At 47.8% G+C, this 25,709-nt stretch overlaps 1 protein-coding gene across 2 annotated transcripts in view; it reads right to left on the reverse strand.

Moving 5' to 3' along the window:
- Positions 1-25,709, reverse strand: part of EPHA1 (EPH receptor A1) — a 67,113-nt gene that overhangs the window by 8,724 nt on the left and 32,680 nt on the right. For both annotated transcript variants that reach the window (XM_027828771.3, XM_043544189.1), the window contains exons 3-9: positions 19,816-20,091; positions 15,798-16,188; positions 8,280-8,435; positions 7,691-8,023; positions 6,504-6,628; positions 2,129-2,288; positions 297-393 (exon numbers count right to left, since the gene is read on the reverse strand). In XM_027828771.3, coding sequence (XP_027684572.2) covers positions 297-393; positions 2,129-2,288; positions 6,504-6,628; positions 7,691-8,023; positions 8,280-8,435; positions 15,798-16,188; positions 19,816-20,091 — 1,538 coding nt within the window. The remainder of the gene's footprint in view (positions 1-296; positions 394-2,128; positions 2,289-6,503; positions 6,629-7,690; positions 8,024-8,279; positions 8,436-15,797; positions 16,189-19,815; positions 20,092-25,709) is intronic.

Raw genomic sequence — 25,709 nt, forward strand, 5'->3', positions numbered from 1 at the left:
CCATGCAAACCTCATGCCAGCCCTGCAAGTCACCTTCTACAGCATGAGCACATTGTCAGTGCAAATGGGCAAGTCCCTCAGTACACCGTCAAACCACAACTGTCTCCTTCCAGCTGGCCATGGCCTCCCATCCTCCCTTCCATCTCTAACCAGTCACCCCCAACTTCTATCCGTTCTGCTCCCCAATGAACAGCCAAGCCTCACCATCACACTGCCCGGCTCCTCTCTCCACAGCTCGTCCCTCACCATACCACCCAGCCCACCCCCCTTTTAACCCAAGAAGGGGCTGAGTTTACCTTTGTGTGAAGACGAAGATTCCCACAACCAGCCCAATAAATAGTAGGATTCCAAAGACAATGGAGACAAGCACCCCGCCAGATGGAGCCCCGGTGTCTGCGGGATAGAACGACAGTCACATGCTTTCCCCACACAAATGCAAAAGACCAGCACTCCCCTCCCCAGGTTGTGGTGACTGGGAATGTAACAGCCAGCCTGTCTAGCAGATGGTGCTGAACGAGCCATGGCCATCTGCCCTCCCTAGTGCTGGGCAATAGCATAGAACTACAAGTGGCTAGAAATACCAGTAGTGTCATTTCAGGGAACATGGGGATGGGAGCAGGGAAGGAATAGCGCTGACACATCCTGAGGTGTGGCCAACAGCCAGACTGGACTCCCAGTGTATAATTATTACCCATGTACATATTGCATAGCCACATGGCACTTTGAGTGTAAAAGCCAGCAGGTTTGGGCCAAATACCATTATTATTGTTATTTCACATGTTGGATGAATAAAATTCACCTTCAAATGGATGTCTGGATGAATCCCAGCTAAGATCCTGATATTCAGCTCCAACTGAATTATTTTTCCAAATACTTTCAGATACCAAATATTTCCGCTCCCTCCTTCTCAGCTGTTTGCACCTACCCACTTTGTATTAGACCCTTCGTTCTGCTCAGGAATGAAGTCAGGGAGCCTAGCACACAGGAGGCTTGAGTCTCCAAAGGAGTCTAGCTTGCCTTCTTCCCCACTCATGCAATCTGTCCTGAAAAATGGACATTTTCCTCCACCTTCTGCACACATTCGTCAAACTCTGAGCTTGGTCCTGAGCCCAATTAGTTCATTGGCAGTTGCTGGGTACTGAGCACTTTTGAAAATCCAGCAGATGACTAATTATGGACTTGGGAGCCTAACTGCAGGCTCCTGTTTTTAAAATATTGGTCCCTAGTTTCTGTCTTGCAACGGGGTTTGTGTCCGGTTTGTTTGGATAAAGCGGATTGTCTTCTCCCTTCAGATTCTCGAGGCAGAGCAATTCTAGTCCACAACAGTCCATGCATGTTTATCACAACAAGAGCTACGTGACTAGGAGAGCTGGGTGAATTATATTAACTGAATCACTTACCTGACACAACTTCTCAACTCTATTATTTGATTTTTTTTATTATTGTTTTTCACCCAGTTCTAATAACACCGCTATTCTTTAGAAAATTTAACTAGTGGGACATTTGGGGAAACACCCAGGAGAAAGAAAAACAGGAAATTCCTAGACAAAGGAGAACTAAGGGAGAATGAAGGATGAGACAATATTTCACTTACAACCAATGCTAGCTAGACCACTACAATTCAAAAGCCAAACAAAAAGTGTTAGACTAGTGGCAGCAGTGTGACATTAAGGAAGAGAAAGTTTAGGCTGAATGTCAGGACACTATGTTGAGATCTGTGAGTCTGTGGAATTGTCTCCAAAAGGGATTGAGAGGGAGACCCCTCATATAGGATGTAGGGAACAATCCTGCACTGACCTGGGGCTGGGGGTGAGAGGCCTGTGAGAGACAGGGTGCCTCCCCTATCACGTGGTGTCTGCAGCACTAATCGCAACACTCTGTGCTCTCAGGGAGACCTTCCTTCCTTCACCTACCTTACCTACCTCAGCTTGTAGCTGAGTTCACAACCAGAATCATGCTCAGGGGCCAGGTAAAATGCGGCAGGACTTGGCCCCAGATAACACGAATCCCAAAAGTACTATTCGTCTGTTCTTTTCTTCCACAACTCTATGTGCTGGGGGAAGAACCTAGGGCATAAGTGGGAAGCCCCTGCAACCCACCAATCAGATAGAGGGAAGCTGTGCCTCACCTGGCGGGAGGGTGCGAAACTCCTGTTCCTGGGAGAAGGGGCCAGGGCCTAGGGGTGTGATGGAGCGCACACGGAGCAGGTAGGCTGTGTCCGGCTGCAGGTCCCTTAGAGTGACATTGGGTTCATGGAATTGCTTCACTGTGTAGTGTGCATCCTCTCCCTGTGGGGGCCAGACAACAGGTAACAGAGAACAGGTAACAGCTAACACACACATGGAAACAGAGAACATAAGAACGGCCATAATGGGTCAGACCAAAGATCCATCTAGCCCAGTATCCTGTCTTCCGAGAGTGGCCAATGCCAGGTGCCCCAGAAGGAATGAACAGAACAGGTAATCATCAAGTGGTCCATCCCCTGTCGCCCATTCCCAGCTTCTGGCAAACACAGCCATTGATGGACCATGAACTTATCTATGAACTTATCTAATTCTTTTTTGAACCCTGTTATAGTCTTGGCTTTCACAACATCCTCTGGCAAGGAGTTCCACAGGTTGACTGTGCATTGTGTGAAGAAATACTTCCTTTTGTTTGTTTTAAACCTGCTGCTTATTAATTTCATTTGGTGACCCCTAGTTCTTGTGTTATGAGAAGGAGTAAATAACACTATCTTATGTACTTTCTCCACACCAGTCATGATTTTATAGACCTCAATCATATCCCCTCTTAGTCATCTCTTTTCCAAGCTGAAAAGTCCCAGTCTTATTAATCTCTCCTCATATGGCAGCTGTTCCATACCCCTAATCATTTTTGTTGCCCTTTTCTGAACCTTTTTCAATTCCAATATATCTTTTTTGACTTGGGGCGACCACATCTACATGCAGTATTCAGGATGTGGGCATACCATGGATTTATAAAGAGGCAATATGATATTTTCTGTCTTATTATCTATCCCTTTCTTAATGATTCCCAACATTCTGTTCGCTTTTTTGACTGCCGCTGCACATTGAGTGGATGTTTTCAGAGAACTATCCACAATGACTCCACAATCTCTTTCTTGAGTGGTAACAGCCAATTTAGACCCCATCACTGTATATGTATAGTTGGGATTATGTTTTCCAATGTGCATTACTTTGCATTTATCAACACTGAATTTCATCTGCCATTTTGTTGTCCAGTCACCCAGTTTTGAGAGATCCTTCTATAACTCTTTGCAGTCTGCCTTTGACTTAACTATCTTGAGCAATTTTGTATAATCTGCAGATTTTGCCACCTCACTGTTTATTTCTTTTTCCAGATCATTTATTAATATGTTGAATAGGACTGGGCCCAATACAGACCCCTGGGGGACACCACTATTTACCTCTCTCCATTCTGAAAACTGACCATTTATTCCTCCCTTTGTTTCCTATCTTTTAACCAGTTACCAATCCATGAGAGGACCTTCCCTCTTATCCCATGACAGCTTACTTTGCTTAAGAGCCTTTGGTGAGGGACCTTATCATAGGCTTTCTGAAAATCTAAGTACACTATATACACTGGATCTCCCTTGACCATATGCTTGGTCACCCCCTTAAAGAACTCTAGTAGATTGGTGAGGCATTATTTCCCTTTACAAAAACCATGTTGACTCTTCCCCAACAAATTATGTTCATCTGTATGTCTGACAATTTTGTTCTTTACTATAGTTTCAAACAGTTTGCCCAGCACTGAAGTCAGGCTTACCGGCCTGTAATTGCTGGGATCACCTCTGGAGCCCTTTTTAAAAACTGACGTCACATTAGCTATCCTCCAGTCATTTGGTACAGAAGCTGATTTAAATGAAAGGTTACAGACTACAGTTAGTAGTTCTGCAATTTCACATTTGAGTTCCTTCAGAACTCTTGGGTGAATACCATCTGGTCCTGGTGACTTATTACTGTTTAGTTTATCAATTTGTTCCAAAACTTCCTCTAATGACACCTCAATCAGGCACAATTCCCCAGATTTGTCACCTAAAAAGAATGGCTCAGGTTTGGGAATCTCCCTCACATCCTCAGCCTTGAAGACCGATGCAAAGAATTCATTTAGTTTCTCCGCAATGGCCTTATTGTCCTTGAGTGCTCCTTTAGCATTTCGATTGTCCAGTGGCCCCATTGTTTGTTTAGCAGGCTTCCTGCTTCTGATGTACTTAAACATTTTTTTGCTATTTCTTCTTGAGTGTTTGGCTAGCTGTTCTTTTTTTTTCCTAATTATATGTTTACATTTCATTTGCTAGAGTTTATGTTCCTTTGTATTTTCCTCGCTAGGATTTAACTTCCACTTTTTAAAGGATGCCTTTTTGCCTCTCACTCCTTCTTCTACTTTGTTGTTTAGCCACAGTGGCACTTTTTTGGTTCTCTTACCATGTTTTTTAATTTGGGGTATACATTTAGGTTAAGCCTGTATTATGGTGTCTTAAAAAACTTTCTATGCAGCTTGCAGGGATTTCACTTTTGGCGCTGTACCTTTTAATTTCTGTTTAATTAACCTTCTTATTTTTGTGTAGTTCCCCATTCTGAAATTAAATACTACAGTGTGGGGCTGCTGTGGTGTTTTCCCTGCCACAGGGATCTTAAGTTTAATTATATTATGGTCACTATTACCAAGCGGTCCAGCTATATTCACCTCTTGGATCAGATCCTGTGCTCCACTTAGGACTAAATTAAGAATTGCCTCTCCTCTCGTGGGTTCCAAGCTCAACGGGTAGTGATCAATGACTCGATGTCTAGTTGGCAGCCAGTATCAAGTGGAGTGCTCCAGGGGTTGGTCCTGGGGCCGGTTTTGTTCAGATCTTCATTAATGATCTGTATGATGGGATGGATTGCACCCTCAGCAAGTTCATGGATGACACTAAGCTGGGAGGAGAGGTAGATACACTGGAGGGTAGGGATAGGGTCCAGAGGGACCTAGAGAAATTGGAGGATTGGGCCAAAAGAAATCTGATGAGGTTCAACAAGGACAAGTGCAGAGTCCTGCACTTAGGACGGAAGAATTGTATGCACTGCTACAGGCTGGGGACCGACTGGCTAAGTGGCAGTTCTGCAGAAAAGGACCTGGGGATTACAGTGGACAAGAAGCTGGATAGCAGTCAACAGTGTGCCCTTATTGCCCAGAAGGCTAACGGCATATTGGTCTGCATTAGTAGGAGCATTGCCAGCAGATCGAGGGAAGTGATTATTCCCCTCTATTTGGCACTGGTGAGGCCACATCTGGAATACTGTGTCCAGTTTTGGGCCCCCCTCTACAGAAATGATGTGGACACATTGGAGAGAGTCCAGCGGAGGGCAACAAAAATGATTAGGAGCCTGGGGCACATGACTTATGAGGAGAGGCTGAGGGAATTGGGCTTATTTAATCTGCAGAAGAGAAGAGGGAGGGAGAATTTGATAGCAGCCTTCAACTACCTGAAGGGGGTTTCCAAAGAATCATAGAATGTTAGGGTTGGAAGAGACCTCATGAGGTCATCTAGTCCAATCCCCTGCTCAAAACAGGACCAACACCAACTAAATCATCCCAGCCAAGGCTTTTAGAGGTTGTTCTCAGTGGTGGCAGATGACTGAACAAGGAGTAATGGTCTCAAGTTGCAGTGTGGGAGGGCTAGGTTGGATATTAGGAAAAACTATTTCACTAGGAGGTTGGTGAAGCACTGGAATGGGTTACCTAGGGAGGTGGTGGAATCTCCATCCTTAGACTTTTTTAAGGCCCAGCTTGACAAAGGCCTGGCTGTGATGATTTATTTGGGGTTGGTCCTGCTTTGAGCAGGGGTTTGGACTAGATGACCTCCTGAGGTCTCTTCCAACCCTAATCTTCTATGATTCTATGACTAGCTGCTCCAAGAAGCAGTCATTTAAGATGTCAAGAAACTGTAACTCTGCATCCCATCCTGAGGTGACATGTACCCAATCAATATGGGGATAGTTGAAATCCCCCATTATTAATGAGTTTTTTATTTTAATAGCTTCTCTAATCTCCCTGAGAATTTCACAGCCACCATCACCATCCTGGTCAGGTGGTCGGTAATAGATCCCTACTGCTATATTCTTATGATTAGAACAGGGAATTACTATCCATAGAGATTCTATGGTAGAGTTTGGTTCATTTAAGATTTTTACTTCATTTGATTCTACGCTTTCTTTCACATATAGTGCCACGCCCCCACCAGCAAGACCTGTTCTGTCCTTCCGATATATTTTGTACCCTGGTATTACTGTGTCCCATTGATTACACTCATTCCACCAAGTTTCTGTGATGCCTATTATATCAATATACTCATTTAAAATGAGGCACTCTAGTTCACCCATCTTATTATTTCGACTCCTAGCATATTATTTAGACATCTAGAGGAGGAAAGTTTCTGGGTGTCACAAACAAAAAGCAGAAGAGACACAGGTAAGGAGCAGAGAGGAGGTGCCTCTCACCTTCTCAAAGTACATGACCTCGTATTGCACTGAGCTCCGGCTGCGGTGCCGTGGGGCTGGCCAAGACACAGACAGGCTGCTGTCATCACGTTGGGTGAGAGTCAGGTGGGACACCGTTACTGGAGCTACAGGGGAGAGCAATGGCATGAAACAGAAATAGATGAGAACACAAACTAAACCCACTCTATCCTCCCAGGCTCTGTGTGGCCCCTTTGCCCAGATTACAGCTTCTCCCATTGCTGCCCCTGCTGAGCTTCCAATACTGCATTCAGCTCATCCTTCTCTGGTGTGCCTGAGGGTAAGCCAGGGGTTCAATAGTAAATCATTGCTGATGGCAAGGGCACTTCAGCTGTGATTTTGTTGTACTTTTGAAACATCATCCACACCCACAGTAGCTCTATTAATGCAGCATCAAGGTGAAGACTTTAAATGCAGAAAGGAATTTCCATAGGTAGGGCTCCTACAGCAACATGAATACACCCTCACTTATCACCATACAGCTCTGACAAGTGACAGTGAAATGCCATCGTGAGACTACACATTTATCATCTCTCAGCTAGTCCAGGGCAAACGTGTTCTGTTTAGGTGTGAAAACATGGTCCCCTAATGGCAGCACTGTGAATTATCCTGGGATCAAAGAGTCAAGCCACACTCTTTCCATGTCTCATACCATCATTGGTGGATAAGTGAGTGGTGAGGTAGGAACCTGCACTTGTGAATGTCCTGACTTCAGTGTGTTTAAAGGCTCTATTTGCACCAAGATGTTGTGGTTTGTTTGTTGCATATATCGGGCAGGGAGGTGTCTCTCTCTACAGGCCCAGTTCTGTACTGTTACATGGGGGCAGTTCCCATCGCCTTGCGGCTGTGTAACTGAGAGCAGACTTGGGCCCCATCATGACTGCAAAGTGCCTTGTGAACTTACTGCTTTTTCTGAATGATTATTACAGCCACTACTTTGGATTATAAACAGAACAGGAAAGTAACTGACAAAGACAGTGACAGAGCTTAGATGCCAGAGCTACAGGCACCTTAGAAGAGACTCAGTCAATAGGCAGAAGGTAGGTACCATGTTGACGGGTGCAGCATAAGGAGAGAGATAAGATGAAGAAGGCTCAGAGACCCACAGTGACTCTCCTCTTGCCTCCCCTTCGAGGGAAATCACTCCCCTGCCCACCTCGGTGACTCACCTGCGTGCCCGACAGAGACCCAGACTGCAGGGGAGGTCCGCTGAGGGAAAGGACTGACCTCCGAGACACCATTACGTGCCTTCACGGTGAAGCTGTAGTTGGTATAAGCCTCTAGACCATCCACATCTATGGATGTATTGTTGAGGCCTGAGGCACTGGAGGAGAAGACCACGCTAGCCTCACATGGCTCGCATGCCAGGACAGAGCAGCGTTGGCATGAGATGCTGTAGGTCAGATCCTTGCGTCCACCATGGTCGCTGGGTGGCTGCCACCAAAGGGAGAGTTGAGTCCCCACCAGGGAGAAGCTGACATTGCGGGGAGTAGAAGGGGGACCTGCAGAGAGTGGGGGAGAGAGAATTAGATCCAGCATACAGGCTCCAATGCACAAACCAGTACAGAAGTTTCTCTTCCCCTCATGCGGCTCAGGACCTGCCTCTCTCCCCGCCCCATAAGGCATTTCCCTCTCCACAGCACCAGCATCTCCCTCTCCAAAGCCTTCTCTCTGCATCTGGATCTCCCCCCTCCTCTCTCCTGCTGACCCTTCCTCTTCTCCATGTCCCCTTGCTCTCCTCCCCAAGCCCTGACTCACGAGTGCAGGCAACACTTTGACTCTCTGTGGGTGCCCGGTAGAAGCCCAGGTTGCAGGGACAGGCTGTGGCCCCTGTAGCACTGGACGAGCTGTTCGGGGGGCACTTGAGGCAGCGCTTGGTCTCTGGGGAGTGACGGTAGAATCCTCGCGGGCAGGCTGCAGACACACAAACAACAGGGAAGCACAGGGTTAGTGGGAAGTAACCAGACAACTCTGCCTGGCTCCCACATCTTCCACCTCCACAGCCCTGGTACTCCTCCCTCTCTCCTGCTCCCAGGGGTAGGGAATACAAGATTATGGCTGCTGGAGACTGCACATGGGAGGTCCCTGGAAAAATCAACCAAACCCACTTAGGACTTGGTCAGCCTCAAAGAGACTCCTCCCAACATAAATACAGCACATTTCCTGTCCCTTCAAGATTTACACCAAACCTGGCTGTGCCACCCTGGGCTGCAAATGCCAGAGCTGGGTGTGGTCTAGGGCTAGGCAGCTATGGAACTGCTAGCACTTAGTTTTCTTGCACTACTCCTCTACTTTCTGGAGCATCTGCCTGTCCAGAAGAGCGACTGTGAGGCAGATTTGATGCAGCCTGGTACCAAAAAAATGCCCACACTCTCAAAGACTTTCCTTTTCTTTCTTATTTGATTGTTTCCCTTAATCTAAAATAAAAATTTCACTGGACATACAGGGTTTCTCTTTGGGCTGTGGAAATCCATAACAAGGAGGGGTGCCCACTGACACCACAGGTTTCAGTCTGGGGACTGTTACCACGAGTGGCCTTGCCGATCTTGACAATGCATTGCCTAGCCAGCCTCGGGGCATGTAGGAATTTGTAGATCAATGTCAACACCCTGAACTACACTTGGATGCAGCTAGACATGAAGCCAGTGTAGACTGCAAAGAAGAGGTATCATGTGCTCCCTATGGCCAAAACCACTAAGTCAGAGGGCAGCTGTATTCTGCATTGGTTGTAGCATCTCAGGAGTCTTCTAGGGAAGCCCAATGAAGAGTACTTGCAATCATCCAGTAGGGAGGTCACAGGTGTGGGTTACCGTGGTGAGGTTTGCACCACATAAATGACTGTAATCATCTCACCCAAAGGAGATGGAAAGAGATGCTCCAGGCCACCAATGCTATTTGGGAACTGGGGAGCAGTTGAGGGACCCAGCAATGTTTCCAGGAGCTCATTGACAAAGGGCAGGCATACCCCCTTCAACACAGGGTCAGGCACTCTCTCTGCCACAAATTCAGGCTTCTCCCTAACTTCTGTCGCTGCTGGACTGAGCCTCAGCCTTTCATTTCCATCCACCCTTTGTCTTGGCCAGGGAGAGCAGGCAGACCGCTCCATCCAGGTTTGATGACACAGACTTGTATGTCAGTCGCATAATAGTGGCGTCATGACCCAAAGAGTGTCACAGCCTCACCCATCAGCTGTGGATACACATTGAGCAGGTAAAGCACAAAGAGTGAAGCCTGCAGAGTGCAGGAAGAGGGAACCACTGAGGACATGCGGGCACTTGCCCAGCAGCACTCTCTTGTCATCTTTCAGGAAAAAGCAGAACCATTCAAGTGTGAGCCCATCTTTGCTGGCCAGGATCTGCAGCTGAATCAACAAAATTACGTGCCCCGTGGTATTAAAGGGTGCTGACAGATCTAGAAGAATCAAGGATGAGCCCCTGGCTAGGGCCGAGTGAATAACTGATTTGTCAGTTCAGCCAGCAAACTGAAAAAATATTCAGTTATGAAAATGTTCTGATTTTGTCAACAAATTGAAAAAGTCTGCTTCAGGTTAGCAAACCATCTATGGGTATGTTTACACTGCAATTAAAATCCTGCGCCTGGCCCGTGCCAGCTGACTCAGGCTCACGGGCTCGGGCTGGGGGGCTGTTTCATTACACACAGATGTCTGGGACCACCGTGCAGGATCCTAGAGCCCAGGCTCCAGCTCAAGCCCAGAAATCTATATGGCAATTAAACCCTTCTAAGCAAACCCTAGTCAGATCACTAACACCCCAAAAGGGGCAACCATCTCACCATACAACTCTCAACCAACCCTACAGACCTCTTCTCGTTCATGGACTGGAGGGACAAAAGCACTTATGTGATGCTCATCCCCTATGGACCTCGAAACCCTTTACAAACCCTAGGGAGCAGGAGCACTATCACCCCACCAGACAGACAGGAAGCTGAAGAACAGAGGGGAAGTGACTTTACCAAGGTTTCAAGCAAGTCAGTGGCAGAGCCAGGAATGGGACTTAGGTCTCCTCACGCTTACTGAACTACACTGCCTGCCAGGTATGTGGAGATGGCATATATACCCAGTCCCTGCTGCTAGGGTGAGCAAGGGCTGAATGGGGAAACCAAGTGAGGAGGACAACCACTTCAGGGGATACCAACCCTACATCCTGACTTTACCCCCAGAACCCTGACTTCCTCTGCCCTTCCTTCCTCTGAACTCTCACTTGTCCAGCAATATCATTTGCATCCTCTTGTCACCTGCAGCAATCCTGCCACCAAGCAGCTTTGGGGGGTCTCTCTCCCCCTTCCCCAGGTGGCAAGGACTGCAGGTGGGAAAGAGTCCAGCGGAGGGCAACAAAAATGATTAGGGGACTGCAACACATGAGTTATGAGGAGAGGCTGAGGGAACTGGGGATGTTTAGTCTACGGAAGAGAAGAATGAGGGGGGATTTGATAGCTGCTTTCAACTACCTGAAAGGGGGTTCCAAAGAGGATGGCTCTAGACTGTTCTCAGAGGTAGCAGATGACAGAACAAGGAGTAATAGTCTCAAGTTGCAGTGGGGGAGGTTTAGGTTGGATATTAGGAAAAACTTTTTCACTAGAAAGGTGGTGAAACACTGGCATGCGTTACCTAGGGAGGTGGTGGAATCTCCGTCCTTTGAGGTTTTTAAGGTCAGGCTTTACAAAGCCCTGGCTGGGATGATTTAATTGGGGATCGGTCCTGCTTTGAGCAGGGGGTTGGACTAGATGACCTCCTGAGGTCCCTTCCAACCCTGATATTCTATGATTCTATGGGCTGCCAGGATTGGACAGGGCCTGGTGAAGCAGCAGCCTCCAGGGGTTTCCAAGTGCTACAGCCAGGGAGTGGGATGAGTGTGTTTTTATACTCTCCCCTTACGCTGTCCTGATACATTTCCTCATGTACTACCCTTCTCCCCTCTCCTGCCCTGCACTGCTGGTGTTGATGACAGTTGACAAGCCCATCAGAAGACAATGGGTGGGGATGAGGCATCATTTGGTATGCGGCAGAAAGGGCATTTGACCTTAGCTCCCCCCAGCTCCCAGACTTTGAGGTTGGTGCCGAGGGTGGCAGATTTGGTCCAGCTGTCCCTGTGTCATGACAGGGGGCGGTTGGGCCTGGCCAAACAGGAAGAGGAACAGAGAGCCTCTGCCCTACCAGCCAGACAGGAAGCAGCACCAACCAGGGCCAGAGTTGAGCATGGAGCAAGCTGGGCCCTGATCCTTGTGCCAGGCCAGCCATTGGTGAAAAACACCCCACCCCCACCCCCACCTCACTGCCCACTCCTCAGGATAGAACCAGCCAGCCACTTCCCCGCCCCCCCACCAGGATAGGACCGGCCCACTAACCCCCCACAAGCTGCCACAGCCTCAGTGGGGAGGCGGAAGCAGGGATGCTGCTTGCTCTCCCTGCATTTTTCTGAAATGATGGCGCTGGGTGAGGAACGCCTAGTTAGATAGAGTGGGCTGCTGCTTCTAAAGGTAAGGAAATAAGATGGGAAATTGTAGTGTGGGCCTGTGGAGGGTGTGCTGACGAGCAGGGGAGGGAACACGACTAGAATCTAACAGGGAAGAGGCATGCCAGACAGACAGGATTATGTCACCACACTGAGCTAGCATGAGAGAATGGAATGAACCCAAGTCAGATGGAAGGTGCAATGGTAACAAGTGCCAGCAAGGGGCAGCACCACACCAGAAAGGCAGATTCTTACTGCAGTGCAGAGTGTGGCAGCTTGCTTCCCATACCGGTGTCCTTAGGGACCCCTGCACACACTGCCCCTGGGGGCTGGGGTGGCTGGATGGCAGGAAGGGGTTAAGCAAGGTGGCAGGGGTGGCAGAACTAGGGGAGGAGTACAGGCTAGTGCCGCAGCAATGGAAATATTGTGAGAGCTGATCTATGTTTTGGTCCCCGCAATATTTCCTCTGTCCCATGGGAGGATGCATTGTGAGAAGGGGCAGCCTGGGCTCCCTTGGCGTGAGGGAGAGACATGGGGGCTGGTGGTAGGCTAGGTGGGAAGGGGTGGCCAGGGATGTGAGGAGAGCTGTTTCCACTCCAGGGCAGGAACCTCTGCCAGTAGTCTAAAAGCAGCAGATGGGGAGCAGGAAGGTGGTTGGGGGGATGCTTTTGAGGCCTGGGGTGGGGGTGGGGGTGGCAGGGATACCAAGCTGCCTAACTGTGCCACTTCCTCGACCTGCTATTTGGGTCTGAGACTAAGGTGAGTGCTTGCCCCGCTGCTGCCCTCCCACCCCCATGACTGCCAGAACCCCAAGCTCCCTGGCACACACCCCAGCCCCAAACCTCACCCCCCACTTTCAAAGCAAGGTTTCCCTGTCTCTGTCTGAGGGGCAGCTGTGCTGGGTCTCCATCCCAGGGCCGAGAATTCTGATTCACATATGGGAGGAGGATATGAGCAGGGAACAAGTTTCAGATAAATCAGATACAAACTGGGGTGACCCCGCCACGTTAGCAGAAAATGAGACACCCCTCCCCTGCGGGGGCGGTACAGAGTGTGGGACTGGCCCAGAGCGCTGTTGCCATCGCTGCCGCCACGTCCCACCCACCAATTATCTTTAACAAGGCCTCTGTGGGCTCATCAAACAGGAAGAGGAACAGAGAGTCTCTGCCCTCAGTGCACCCAGAGTGGGAGGTGACTCCCCGTTAGAGACGTCAGCTGAGCCCTTCTCAGACTTCCTGTACCCTGCCCCTCCTCGCCACCCCCAACTGCCTGTTCCCCATGCCTTCCCAGCACATAGCATATGAGCAGCTTTGTTGTTTGGAATTAAAGTCCGAAGGAATCAAATGGGGAAAACAGGTTCTGGGAAAGGCAAAAGACCAGGACCGCCCTCCTGAGGGCAAAGATCAGAACTGGCTGCCCTGCCCTTCATTCATCATTATTACAAGTATTTATTTGGTGCACGTCACTAGGGTGACTGGGCACCTTATAAGGATTAAGCTGAGGCAATCAAGAGTTCAATAATAAAAGACCAAACCACATGCTCCCTGCTGCTTTGCCATTCAGCTAGGAAACCAGGGGACCCAACTGGCTTGGAAGGCTTTGGCAAAGAGAGGCATCCTGCACCTTCATAATTAATTGTTTTACCGCAGGGAGCTAATGCCAGAGGTGCAGGCTGGCCACTGGGAAAGCTATGCCACCAGTGCCCACAAGCAACACCTTTGGGATGCAGAACCATCTATCTCCATATGAGCATAGATCTATGGTGGGTGCAAGGAGGTGAGATGCCTGGGCTTAGACCCCTTAAGGCTTTACACTCTGATATCAGTACCTGGAAAGTCACCCAACAGTTGTCTGAACTAGTGCACAGCTGGGACCCCCTCACACCCCAATTACTATCCCTCCTCATCCTCCTATTCCAAGGCAAAGGTCAGAGATGTCTTCCATGCGATGCCCTCCTCCCTTATCAGAGGGTACAGGTCACAGCTGGATCTCCCCCCGCCCCCATCCCATCCCATCCCATCCCATCCCATGACTCTCCCTACCTTTCCACCCCTCTTCCCATCAGAGGACAACAAAGGCCAGAGCTGAGTCCTCCTCATCCCCATGCCAGGACGGAGCTCTGAGCTGGAGCCCGCCTCCTTCCAAAGGCAAAGGTCAGAGCCACGATCCTGGCCTCTGCTGCACTGGGTGGGTTCAGCGAGAGATCTAGATCAGTTCTGATCCTTTGCAGAGCACTTGGCCCCTTGCTGCTGGCAAGCAACTGGAATGGAGATGTGCGTGGACAAACAGGTGCTCTAGACCTAGCCTTCCTTCTTTGCATCCACCAACAAGATGCCACTTCAAGCTTTGCCATTCCCTCACACACACCCCACCCCACCCCCACCCCCCGCTGGGCGACTACCCTGATCCCTGCTGTCCCTTTGGAGGACACATATGACTTCAGCTATATTTGGGTTGGGAGGGGGAGTAGCCAGGACCTGGAGGCTGTCCCACCTCATGATAGCGGTGAGAACCAGCCCAGGCATGATGGGTTCCCTGCCCCTTCCCAGGAGAGCGTGCTCAGCTCCCAGGAGGGCGGGGAGAGTTCAGCAGCAGCAGCTAAGTGGAAAAACTGGCTGGGCCATTGAAGGAGAGCAAAGGGGAGGGGCAGGGATCTCCCTTAACCCTTCATCAGCTCCCAGAGCAAGGCTGGAATGGGGAGGCATCAGCAATCCAAACAGAGATCAAGTTCCCACACCGGAGCAAACAGAGGGAGAGCAAGGCAGGGAGACGGGGAATCAGTCAAGGCCCCTATAGACACTAAGAATCTAGTGTGGATTGCCTGACACCCTTGTGCACTTAGGCACCCATCAATTCTCCCTTTCCTCTTCATTCCTGTAGCTGCAGCTATGCGGGACATGAGCAGGAATGTATCACTTGTGGGCCCTGTAACTGCCTGGGCACAGTCACCACCCCCATCAGCAATATAGGATCAGCAATGTGCCATCCACATACCCTCAACACATCCCCTTTCTCTCCCAGCTGCTACAGGCTGGAAGACGGTCCACTAGCACCTTCTCTCCCCTCGCTGCCAAAGGGAGACTCAATCTACTGCTGTGATGGGCCCAGTTCAGTTTGTCAAGCGCTCCCCTCCAATACAGCGGGTGTGCCCATGGTCTCTCATGCGCTTGTTCTCCCTGAATGCTGAGTTGGGCTGTGCAGGGGGTGCTATACTCATTCCCCAACATAGCAGAATTCTCTCCCACACAGGGAATGCATGTGCACAATACAGGGGGAGCTTTGACCCTTCCCACCCACATATCCAAGTTCCTGGACATGGGGGACAAAGGTGCTGATCTGTCCATCTGCTCTACCCTAACCTAGCTGCAGTACCCCCAGAGAACACGGCTGCCATTTAATGGCTGGGAGCTGGTTGCTGAGTGAGTCAGTGTCAATCATATACTTACAGCTCCCAGAAACCAGCTCCAGACCTGAAGGGCTGCTGGAAGGAGACCAAGAGGGAGTGGAGGAGTGTGTGCAACTGTTACGCCTGACAGGGACAGGAACAAAAGAGAGAGAGAAATAAAGAGAGACTAACTGAATCAGTGAGAGACAGACAGGGCACAGACAGCAGGGGTGAGAGATGGGGACACAGAGAGAGAGGCAGTAGCAAAGTCAGATGCACTTAGGGTAGCTCTTGGTCAGGTGAGTATAACTCACCTTTCACCCCCTGCAAATACTGCTGGATTGTATCACTGCCCAGATCTCCATCTCCCCATTGTTCCCCTTGCACCTGACTGCCCCCTTCCCACCTCTGCACACCTACCTACACAGCTTCTGTCAGCCTCCTCAAACCCAACAGCACACAGGCACCGGCCCATTGGCACCAGCCACTCCCCATCAGCACTGCAATGCATCCTGGGTGGGAAGCCTGCTTCTTCGGCTGCATCCTTTACACAGACCCCTGGCACCTCTGTCAGCCCCTCTGAGCCTGCCAGTGTCTCTGGAAAGCGGGCCAGTCCCCCCACTGTTTCTGGGCAAGTCTTGTAATATACCCGGACAGAGACCAGAGCCACACAGGCCCCAGAGTTCTGGAAAGCAAGGTAGAATCCGCGCTGAGACAGCTTCCGTATCGGGCACACTTCCACATTCAGCTGCATAGCGCCTGACTCAATGTCCCGGCTTGTGAAACTCCGATCTGCTGCCACTGTGTTGACCTGAATAGGAGAGGAAGAATCAAGATCTATGGCACCTGAAGATCTTCCTCCAAGGTTACATTTGTCATGCATCTTTCACCCCAAAGCCCCTGTGTCAAGAGTGCTGAGATAGATGGGCCAGCACTCTGATCACTGTAGCCTCAATTAGTTTCCCAGTGACAGCTGATTGAGGAAATAGAGGAATTAGCTAATCAGATGGGGAATCTGGGTGAGTGAGGGAACTAACTGGCCCATCAGTTGACTATCTTGATAAAAGGCAGGAAGGAAGCATTAGCAGGAGGGGAAGACAGGGCTAGCTATGCCCAGACTGAAGCTGATCCCAAGAAAAGGAGCTCTTTTTTCCTCACAGGGCCCTGAAGAACAGGTAATAGGGTCATAGGTATTAGAATTGTTGTTATTGCACTGCACAAGTGTTGGTGAAGGCAATTGAATAAATTCTATGGAGTGGACACTAAAAGAAGAGAGTCTGAAGGGTTTTTGCAGTGATCAGGGATCAGGTGTGGGGAAGAAAACCTATGCCCTGTTACAGCCTTCATTGTAACTCCTTTCTCTATGGCCTCTCTAGCTCTGGTGCTCTGGACTCCAGGATCTTCCCATCTTTGCATGTGGATGACTAAGCACAAACACATCAAACCAGTGCACTCGTTCCCCATTGTTTCCCTCATTTTATATAACCCCTATGGACGTCCCCCATCTGCCTCACAAGCCTTGTTTCTATTTTTTCCTCCCAACTCTCCACTTAACTTCTCTTCAAGAGCCGTGTGACTGATTCATTGTTTGTACACCACCTAGCATAACGGGCCCTGATCTCAGGATGGCCTTTGAGCACTGCCACAGCACACTTACAGACTACAGCAACAAGTCATTCTTCTGAGGTGGATTCGTTCTTTTTCTGTCAGCAATTTGTCTACCAATAAACAGTGATAGTTTTTGGATTTGTTTAGTTGAAATTACATGTTGAATAAACTGCTGCTGACAATTCTCTGTCTGTCAGGTGCTTGTGAGCAGTCCTGCATGTGCCTTCGATATTTCCCATCAGTTGATATAATCCATAGGGGACAGTGGGTGTGTTTCCAGACCCTGGCTAGATGGGCATCGCTTCTGCATTTAGGCTTTTGAGGCAAATCTGAAGTCCGTGGGAGTTGGGCACCTAACTCCCTTAGGTCTCGTTTTCACTTACCGGAGGATTGATGCTGTGGCGATCGATGCATCGACCGCCGATTGTTCTCCCGTCGACTCCTGTACTCCACCTGATCGAGAAGAGTAAGGGGAGTCGACGGGAGAGCATCTCCCGTCGCCGTCGCTTAGTGTGGACCCCGCGGTAAGTAGATCTAAGCTATGTCAATTTGAGTTACGCTATTCATGTAACTCAAATTGCGTACCTTAGATCGACTTTTCCCTTTAGTGTAGACAAGGCCTTAGACTCCTCTGAAAACCCCAGCCTGAAACATCTCTGCAGTCAACTGGTAATCAGCTCACAAGAAACTTCAAGTGGGCTCAACTGCCATCTTTGGATGCAGCAACAACAGACGTGAGGAGTGGGGAATTGGGACAGCTGTTGCCGTAAAGCTGGTTGCAAAGAAGTAGGTGTTAAAATTCCACAAAAAACATGTCTAGTCACTTCTGCCCCTGCCCCAATGGGGAGGAAAAGAGGTGATGAAGGCAGTGTTGCCTAGTGGATACAAAACCAGACTGGGCTCAAGAGACCTGGATTCTATTCCCAGCTCTGCCACTTGCCTGTTGGGTGACCTTCAGCAACCCTCTTCACCTCTCTGTGCCTCAGTTTCCCCATCTGTAAAATGGGGATATGATCCTGTCCTCCTTTTTAAAGTGCTTTGAGATCTACTGATGCAACATGGTAAATATCAAAGAACATAGGCCATATCTACAGGATGTGGGACTCTGCTTTCGGAAACAGTGACTCTGAAAAAAATTTGGGGCTTGTGGTGGATAATCAGCTGAATATGAGCTCCCAGTGTGATGCTGTGGTTAAAAGAGCTAATGTGATCCTGGGATGCATAAAGATGGGAATCTTGAGCAGGAGCGGAGAGGTTATGTTACCTCTGTATTTGACATTGCTGTGACCATGGCTGGAATAGTGTGTACAGTTCTGTGCCCACAATTCAAGAAGGATATTGGTAAATTGGGGAGGATTCAGAGAAGAGCCACAAGAAAGATTAAATGATTAGAAAACATGTTTTACAGTGATTGAGCTCTTTGAGTCTATCTATTTAACAAAGGTTAAGAGGTGACTTGATTACAGTCTATTAGTATCCACCTGGAGAATACATATTTGATAATGGGCTCTTCAATCTAGCAGAGAAAGAGATAATATGATCCAATGACTGGAAGCTGAAACTTGACAAATTCAGACTGGAAATATGATGTAAATTGAACAGTGAGGGTAATTAATCACTGGAACAATTTACCAAGGGTCTTGGTCAATCATTGACAATTTTAAAATCAAGACTGGATGTTTTTTCTAAAAGGTTTGCTCTACAAATTATTTTGTAGAAGTTCTGAGACCTGTGTTATACAGAAGGCCACAATGGTCCCTTCTGGCCTTGGAATCTATGAATAAGATCTGGGTGATGATGATCTCCTCCTTTTTAATACTGGAAGCCCCAACTTCCTCCTACCCGTCAAAATCCCCACCTGTCCCCTACCCAACTGCCTAAATCTCCAGAATTTCACTAGAACATAGTGAAAATGTGTGTGTGTGTGTGGGGGGGGGGGGGGGGGGGGGGGGAGGAAGGAATAGAAAAGCATGAATTTAATGTCAAAATAAATAACCCAAATGAAGTTACAAGATACTTGTATTTTTCATTTTCCTGTTTAATTCAGTGCAGCTCTCTGGGCTTGAGTTTACTAGAAGCTGCTGTAGAAATTTCAAGAAGAATTTTATCAAGATGTGTTGCAGAAAATGAAGAGGGGAGGACTGCCAAAGAATGTAGGTCTATGGCTTGCCACAAAACACACTGGGCCCTGATTATGGGAGACTGTTTACAGGAAAGCTGAGATTCTCTTCACTGGAATTCAGCTGCTTCTGGGGAAGAAGGGACAATAAGTACCATATCCAAATGAAACTGCAGGAGAAACATAAGGTGGCAGAGCATGGTGATGCAAATAAGAATTTGGTACAACCAATGAGACCATTACCTCTACCCTCAAAGAAAATGCCACGCACTCTTTTCTGACCAGTGATCAGAGCAGGGGATTAGGTGTCGGGAGACCTATGTCCTATTTCTTTATCTGTCCTGACTTACTTTATTACCTTGGGCAAGTCACTTGATCTCTCTTGGTCCCATTTCCCCTATTTGTAACATGGGAATGATGATGTTTGTTAGAACCCTTCATGGTCCTTGGATATGTAAATGCAAAGCATTACTATCAACATTAAATGTTCTCAGTCCCTCTGTTCTACAGCTCATTTGACAATTGGCACCTCCTGCAGCAAAGAGGGCCCTGACCATCATGCTGGGGCAGCAGGTAGAGAGCATTTCCTATGGCATCACCCACTCTGTTCCCTATGGGACCCTTGATTTCCTTGGAGGTCTCCCATCTGGCCAGCCTCATCTTGTTTAGGTTGGAGGGTCAAAAGGATCCCCAACCCCCATTGCTACTGACCTTGGTGAACAGGGGGCGACGGAACTGGATGCCGACATCCTGCTCTGACTCCATATAGTAGAGATTGAAGGTCTCTTTGCAGGTCACCACCTCACCCCTGAAGCTCTTGCAGTCACGCACGGTGAACTTTAGCTCCACGTAGATGCGGGAGGCTGACTCACCCCGGTATATCCAGTTGGTGCGGAGCCAGTGATCAGTGTCGCCCAATGAGAGCACGCTGCAGTCCTGGTACATATAGACGGGGGTACTGTTTATCATCTGCTGCACCTCGCTCCACTACTCCCAGGGGGAAAAGAAAACACAACACATGCAAACAAGCTGATGTTATCCAGAGGAGAGACATGTGGCACTTAAATATGCAATAAAACCAGGCCCACAAGATCCAAGCCCCTGCAAACTTCGGACTCAGATTCTGACTAACCTCAAGGCCTTGAATAATGAACAAAATCTGCTTCTGGTTCAGAGCGCTGAACCTGCCTTAACACTGTGAGCACGGCGCAATAAATATGATCTGCAATTCGGGTGTGACTCAGGTCTAGCTGACAATGACTCACCACTTCTCCTGAACATGAGCTCCTGGTGCAATGCTGTGGCCAGAAGGGCTAATGTGATCCTTGGATGTATAAGCAGGGGAATCTCAGGTAGGAGTAGGGAGGTTATATTACCCCTGTATTTGGCACTGGTGCAACCACTGCTGGAATGCTGTGTTCAGTTCTGGTGTCCACAGTTCAAGAAGGATGTGGATAAATTGGAGAGGGTTTAGAAAAGAGCCATGAGAATGATTAAAGGATTAAACAATATGCCTTCTAGTGGTAGATTGAGCTCCTTGAGTCTAGTTAGCTAAACAAAGAGAAGGTTAATGAGTGATGATCGCAGTCTAAAAGTACCTACAGATGGGGAACAAATATTTGATAAAGGGCTCTTCAATCTATCACAGAAAGGTATAACGTGATCCAATGGCTGGAAGTTGAAGCTTGACAAATTCAGACAGGCAATAAGATACAAAATTTTAGCAATGAAGGTAATTACCTTTGGAATAATTTGGAATACATCTGTGGTGTATTCTCCATCACTGGCAATTTCAAAATCAAGATTGGGTGTTTTTCCAAGGCTATGTCTACACAAGATAGGGCTGTGATTCCCCTACTTATGTACACATGTTCATGCTAGCTCTCATCAAGTTAGCATGAGTATAAATACCAATGTAGCCTTGGCAGCATGGGTAGTGGCTGAGCTGTGCCAAGTACAAACCCAACTGATACCTATGGATATGTAGTGAGTATGGCTAGGGCCTCCCATCTGCCCCTGAAAATTGTGTCACCAGAAGAGGTATCAGACGCTAGCGTATCCCCCTCTACAAAGGCAATACCAGCTTGGAGAGTAGAGTGGGTAAGGAGATGGGTCTGTCACAGAATCTCATTGTGGGAGGGTCAATCACAGGGCTTTCTTTCTTAATCCTAGTCTAAAATGACATGGAAACACACAGCTGCCACACCATTCAGTTAGCATCTGGGCTGGCAGCTGGCTCATGGGGAATTTTAAAGTAAATAAGCATTTTCCATGCTGCAAAAGAAAGCAAAAGATTTACTGGATGGTTTATTAATTGTGTAAATCTACCAGTGACAATCTAGACTAATGTGTTTAGTTGTGTCTTGTAGAAACACTCTCCTCTTGCTTATTGTTTTTCATAAATATGTTTTAATTCTTTTAAGGAAACTGGCAGCCTGCTTACATAAACGAGTAATGTTTACCCCTTTCAGCCAGCATGGTGCTACAATCAGGGCTGGCTCCAGGCACCAGCTTTCCAAGCAAATGCTTGGGGCAGCATTTCATAGAATCATAGAATATCAGGGTTGGAAGGGCCCTCAGGAGGTCATCTCGTCCAACCCCCTGCTCAAAGCAGGACCAATCCCCAATTTTTGCCCCAGATCCCTAAATGGCCCCCTCAAGGATTGAACTGACAACCCTGGGTTTAGCAGGCCAATGCTCAAACCACTGAGCTATCCCTCCCCCCATTTAGAATGGGGCGGCAGTCCGTGTCCCGCAGCAGCAATTTGGTGGCAGCTCCGCTGCTCTTCCCGCTGTGGTGGCTTGCGGTGGCAGCTCCGCCGCTCTTGCAGTGGCAGCTCCACCGCTTTTGCAGTGGCAGCAATTCGGCAGTGACTGCTTGGGGCGGCAAAATTGGTAGAGCCGCCCCTGGCTGCAATGGCATCTACCTGATGAACATCCGGAAACAGAGGCAGAGACAAGAGACCCCATAACAGAGAGATGGTTTGGGGACAGTTTTCATACAGCAGGCAGCACAGGAAGGGTTGGCCAACCATTATTTCTTCAGGAGGAAGTTATACTTTGGTAACAGATACATATTACCTGCAACAAACTCTTATCTGAAAGACAAAGATTCTGCTGCTGCTGAAACCTGCACAGCCTCATTATACCCAGGGGCCTGATTTGGCTATCATTTCCACTGATGTAACTCCATTGATTTCAGGGGACTCATTCCTGATTTACATTGGTGGAAGTAAGCTCAGATTCAGCACCATGTTGCCTATTTGAAAGCCACCTTTTCACAGGAAATCATACATTATTTATTTTGATAGTCTGCAGCAGCGATGGGTAGCTTCTTCCTTTGGTCTGGTCTACGCTACGGATCTATATCGGTATAACTACGTTGCTCAGGTGTGTGAAAAATCCACACCCCTGAGCAACGCACTAATACCTACCTAACCTCCAGTGCAGATAGTGCTATGTTGGCAGGAGAGCTTCTCCCATCAACACAGTTAATCCACCTCCCTGAGAGGAGGTCGCTATGTCGGCGGGAGAAGCTCTCCCATCAACTTACAGCATCTTCGTTAAAGCACTACAGCAGTGCAGCTGCATCAGTGCAGAGTTTTAAGTGTAGACTTGCCTGTAGTCCTGTTTATGTCCCTTGTCTGTGAAATGTTTCAGAGTAACAGCCGTGTTAGTCTGTATTCATAAAAAGAAAAGGAGTACTTGTGGCACCTTAGAGACTAACCAGTTTATTTGAGCATGAGCTTTCGTGAGCTACAGCTCACTTCATCGGATGCATAGCATATCGTGGAAACTGCAGAAGACATTATATACACACAGAGACCATGAAACAAAACTTCCTGAAGTTTTGTTTCATGGTCTCTGTGTGTATATAATGTCTTCTGCAGTTTCCACGATATGCTATGCATCCGATGAAGTGAGCTGTAGCTCACGAAAGCTCATGCTCAAATAAACTGGTTAGTCTCTAAGGTGCCACAAGTACTCCTTTTCTTTTGTCTGTGAAATGTTCAGCAAGCTGCTACTGTTTTGTGTGGGAATTTACCAGGAATCAACTAATCACTAGGGCTGAGAGTTTGTCATAGTGACTGTTTCTCACTGGCATAAACTAGTCATGTGCCCTGCCACAGCGGACCATGAGCAACCATGGGTACCACAGGGGTGTGTGTGAGCAGTACAGAGACTAACAATGGATGAAAAGTAGGTTGAGGGATCAAGGTAGTGAGGGTGGGGGAAGAGGAAGACCATAAAGGTTAATTAACAGCAAACCTGACACTGAAAGAGATAGAGGAAACTGAGGCTGGAATATTTTGAAGGAGAGAAAAGACGAGGAATAAAGAGAAACAGCAAAGCCAAGGGAGAGGCAATAACTATAATGTCATATACTATTTGAGGCAAACACACCGAGAATGGTATAGATTTGAACTTAACTCAGGAGACATGATTAGATAGAGGATGGGTGGGTGCGTGGGTGGATGGGAGACATGGGAACGCTGTGATGTATTTTTCAAGTTCATTACACTGAGACGGGCTTTTGGAAGGTTTTCTGTATACAGTATGGCTGTATGCCTGCATGTCTGTTGGGAAATACATGAGTATGCTGCTACAGGAGGTCAGAGCAGATGATCACAATGGTCTCTACTAGCCTTGGAATCTCTGAATATGAGGCCCAGCAGCTGTGCCGCACTGTTTGCCACAGGCAAGATATTTAAGTACAGCATTTCAGATGAGTACCATCAGGTGGCTTAGTGATTTTGCATACATGTTTGAGGGAAGGGAAGGGCAGCAGAGGCTCGAAACGTTCGAAAAGATATGGAAAGGTTAGAAAATAAATGAGATCTGTGTAAAGACTTGCATGGACTGGATGGCAGTCCTGTGGAAGATGCTGGGGGGGCTTCAGTGACAAATGTGCTTAGGAAATTCCAAAGCTTTCCATTGTAACCCAAATGACGGTGTACACAAAAGGGAACAGTTTCAAACATGACTTAGGCCCTGTGGCGCTTTTGAAAATTTTACCCTAAGTTCTGGACAAAACCACAGAGTCCTTCCCATCTGCAAACAAATAACAATGAAACTGGCAACAAACCCTACACAAGTTAGACCGGATGGATAAAGCAAAGCAGAATGAAGCCATCACCTATTAACGCAATTTTTCCCATTAAACAGTTCAACTTTTAAATTCAGCGAACTGTGAAGTATGCAACATTGATTAAAGGGTTAATCAGCTCACCAGTTGCTAGGCAGCAGTGTCATGTCCTTGGAACTTCAGCAGCCAATCAGAGTTTATGCCTCTGATGCAATGCTTATTAATTCAATGTCCTTGCAGAGTTGTGTGGGTGAAATTTGGCTCAATCACTCTAAACTACCTGCCCTTCCAGCTTGCCTGCTGGTGGTATTGAATTAATCTCCTCTAAAACAGTCATTACCTTTCCATTTCATCTCCACACTCTTTACCATTGCTCCAGTCACCACAGGTTGGCAATGAGGAAAAGAATTGATGTTGCTTAGGAAGAGAGGGAAAAACAGAGAAAGGACCATTTTAGCAGTGAGTCTGGATTGTGCTTTTGTGATCCTACAGAAAGCATTAGAGCTCATGAGAAGCATCTAAGAGTTTTTAGAAGCAGGGCCAAGATTTTCAAGACAGGATCCCATTAGGGACCTGGTTTTCAAAGAGGGCTAAGCACGTTACCCACTCCACCTGGGATCAAAAGGAGTGATTGGTACTCCATACTTTTGAAAAATTAGCCCTCTTACTTAGGCATCTAATTTTAGACGCCTAATTAAGCAAGCCTTGGCTAAATACCTTAAGAATAATGCAGGAAGAGAGCCAAGTTCTTGTCACTGTTGTGCCCAAAGGCATTTGGTCAGCTAAAGGACAAATCCAGGATAAAACCAGGTTTAATGTTACCATCAGAGTGCTAAGTGAATGAATATCTCTTAAGATAGCTATCTTAGCAAAAAGAAAAGGAGTACTTGTGGCACCTTAGAGACTAACCAATTTATTTGGACAGGACAAGGAGTAATGATCTCAAATTGCAGTGGGGGAGGTTTAGGTTGGATATTAGGAAAAACTTTTTCACCAAGAGGGTGGTGAAACACTGGAATGTGTTACCTAGGGAGGTGGTAGAATCTCCTTCCTTAGAAGTTTTTAAGGTCAGGCTTGACAAAGCCCTGGCTGGGATGATTTAATTGGGGATTGGTCCTGCTTTGAGCAGGGGGTTGGACTAGATGACCTCCTGAGGTCCTTTCCAACCCTGATATTCTATGATTCTATGATTTGAGCATGCTCGGGGGTCGCATAACTTAGCAAAAGTACCATTAGTGCCCATAGACAGCTGGGAGCAGCAAAGCAATCTAATTTAGAGAAAATGCAAGAGGCTTGGGCTTCCCTGGGCAAGTGTGATTTTATGTCAGGAGAATGGCTGGGAGGTAAATTTGTTCAGGGGATTATTAGTAGTGAGCTGAGTAGCAAATCAGTAAAGGCAGCCTTTGGAGAAGACTGGTCTTGGATCTGAACTCTGGCCATTGTGAATCATTGGGAGAGCATTAGACACAGCATTTAATGATTTAACTCTGATGATTGGCGATTTTAAAATCGAGATTGG

This window comes from Chelonia mydas, chromosome 1 (genome assembly GCF_015237465.2).
Source record: "Chelonia mydas isolate rCheMyd1 chromosome 1, rCheMyd1.pri.v2, whole genome shotgun sequence".
Classification (NCBI taxonomy): domain Eukaryota; kingdom Metazoa; phylum Chordata; order Testudines; family Cheloniidae; genus Chelonia; species Chelonia mydas.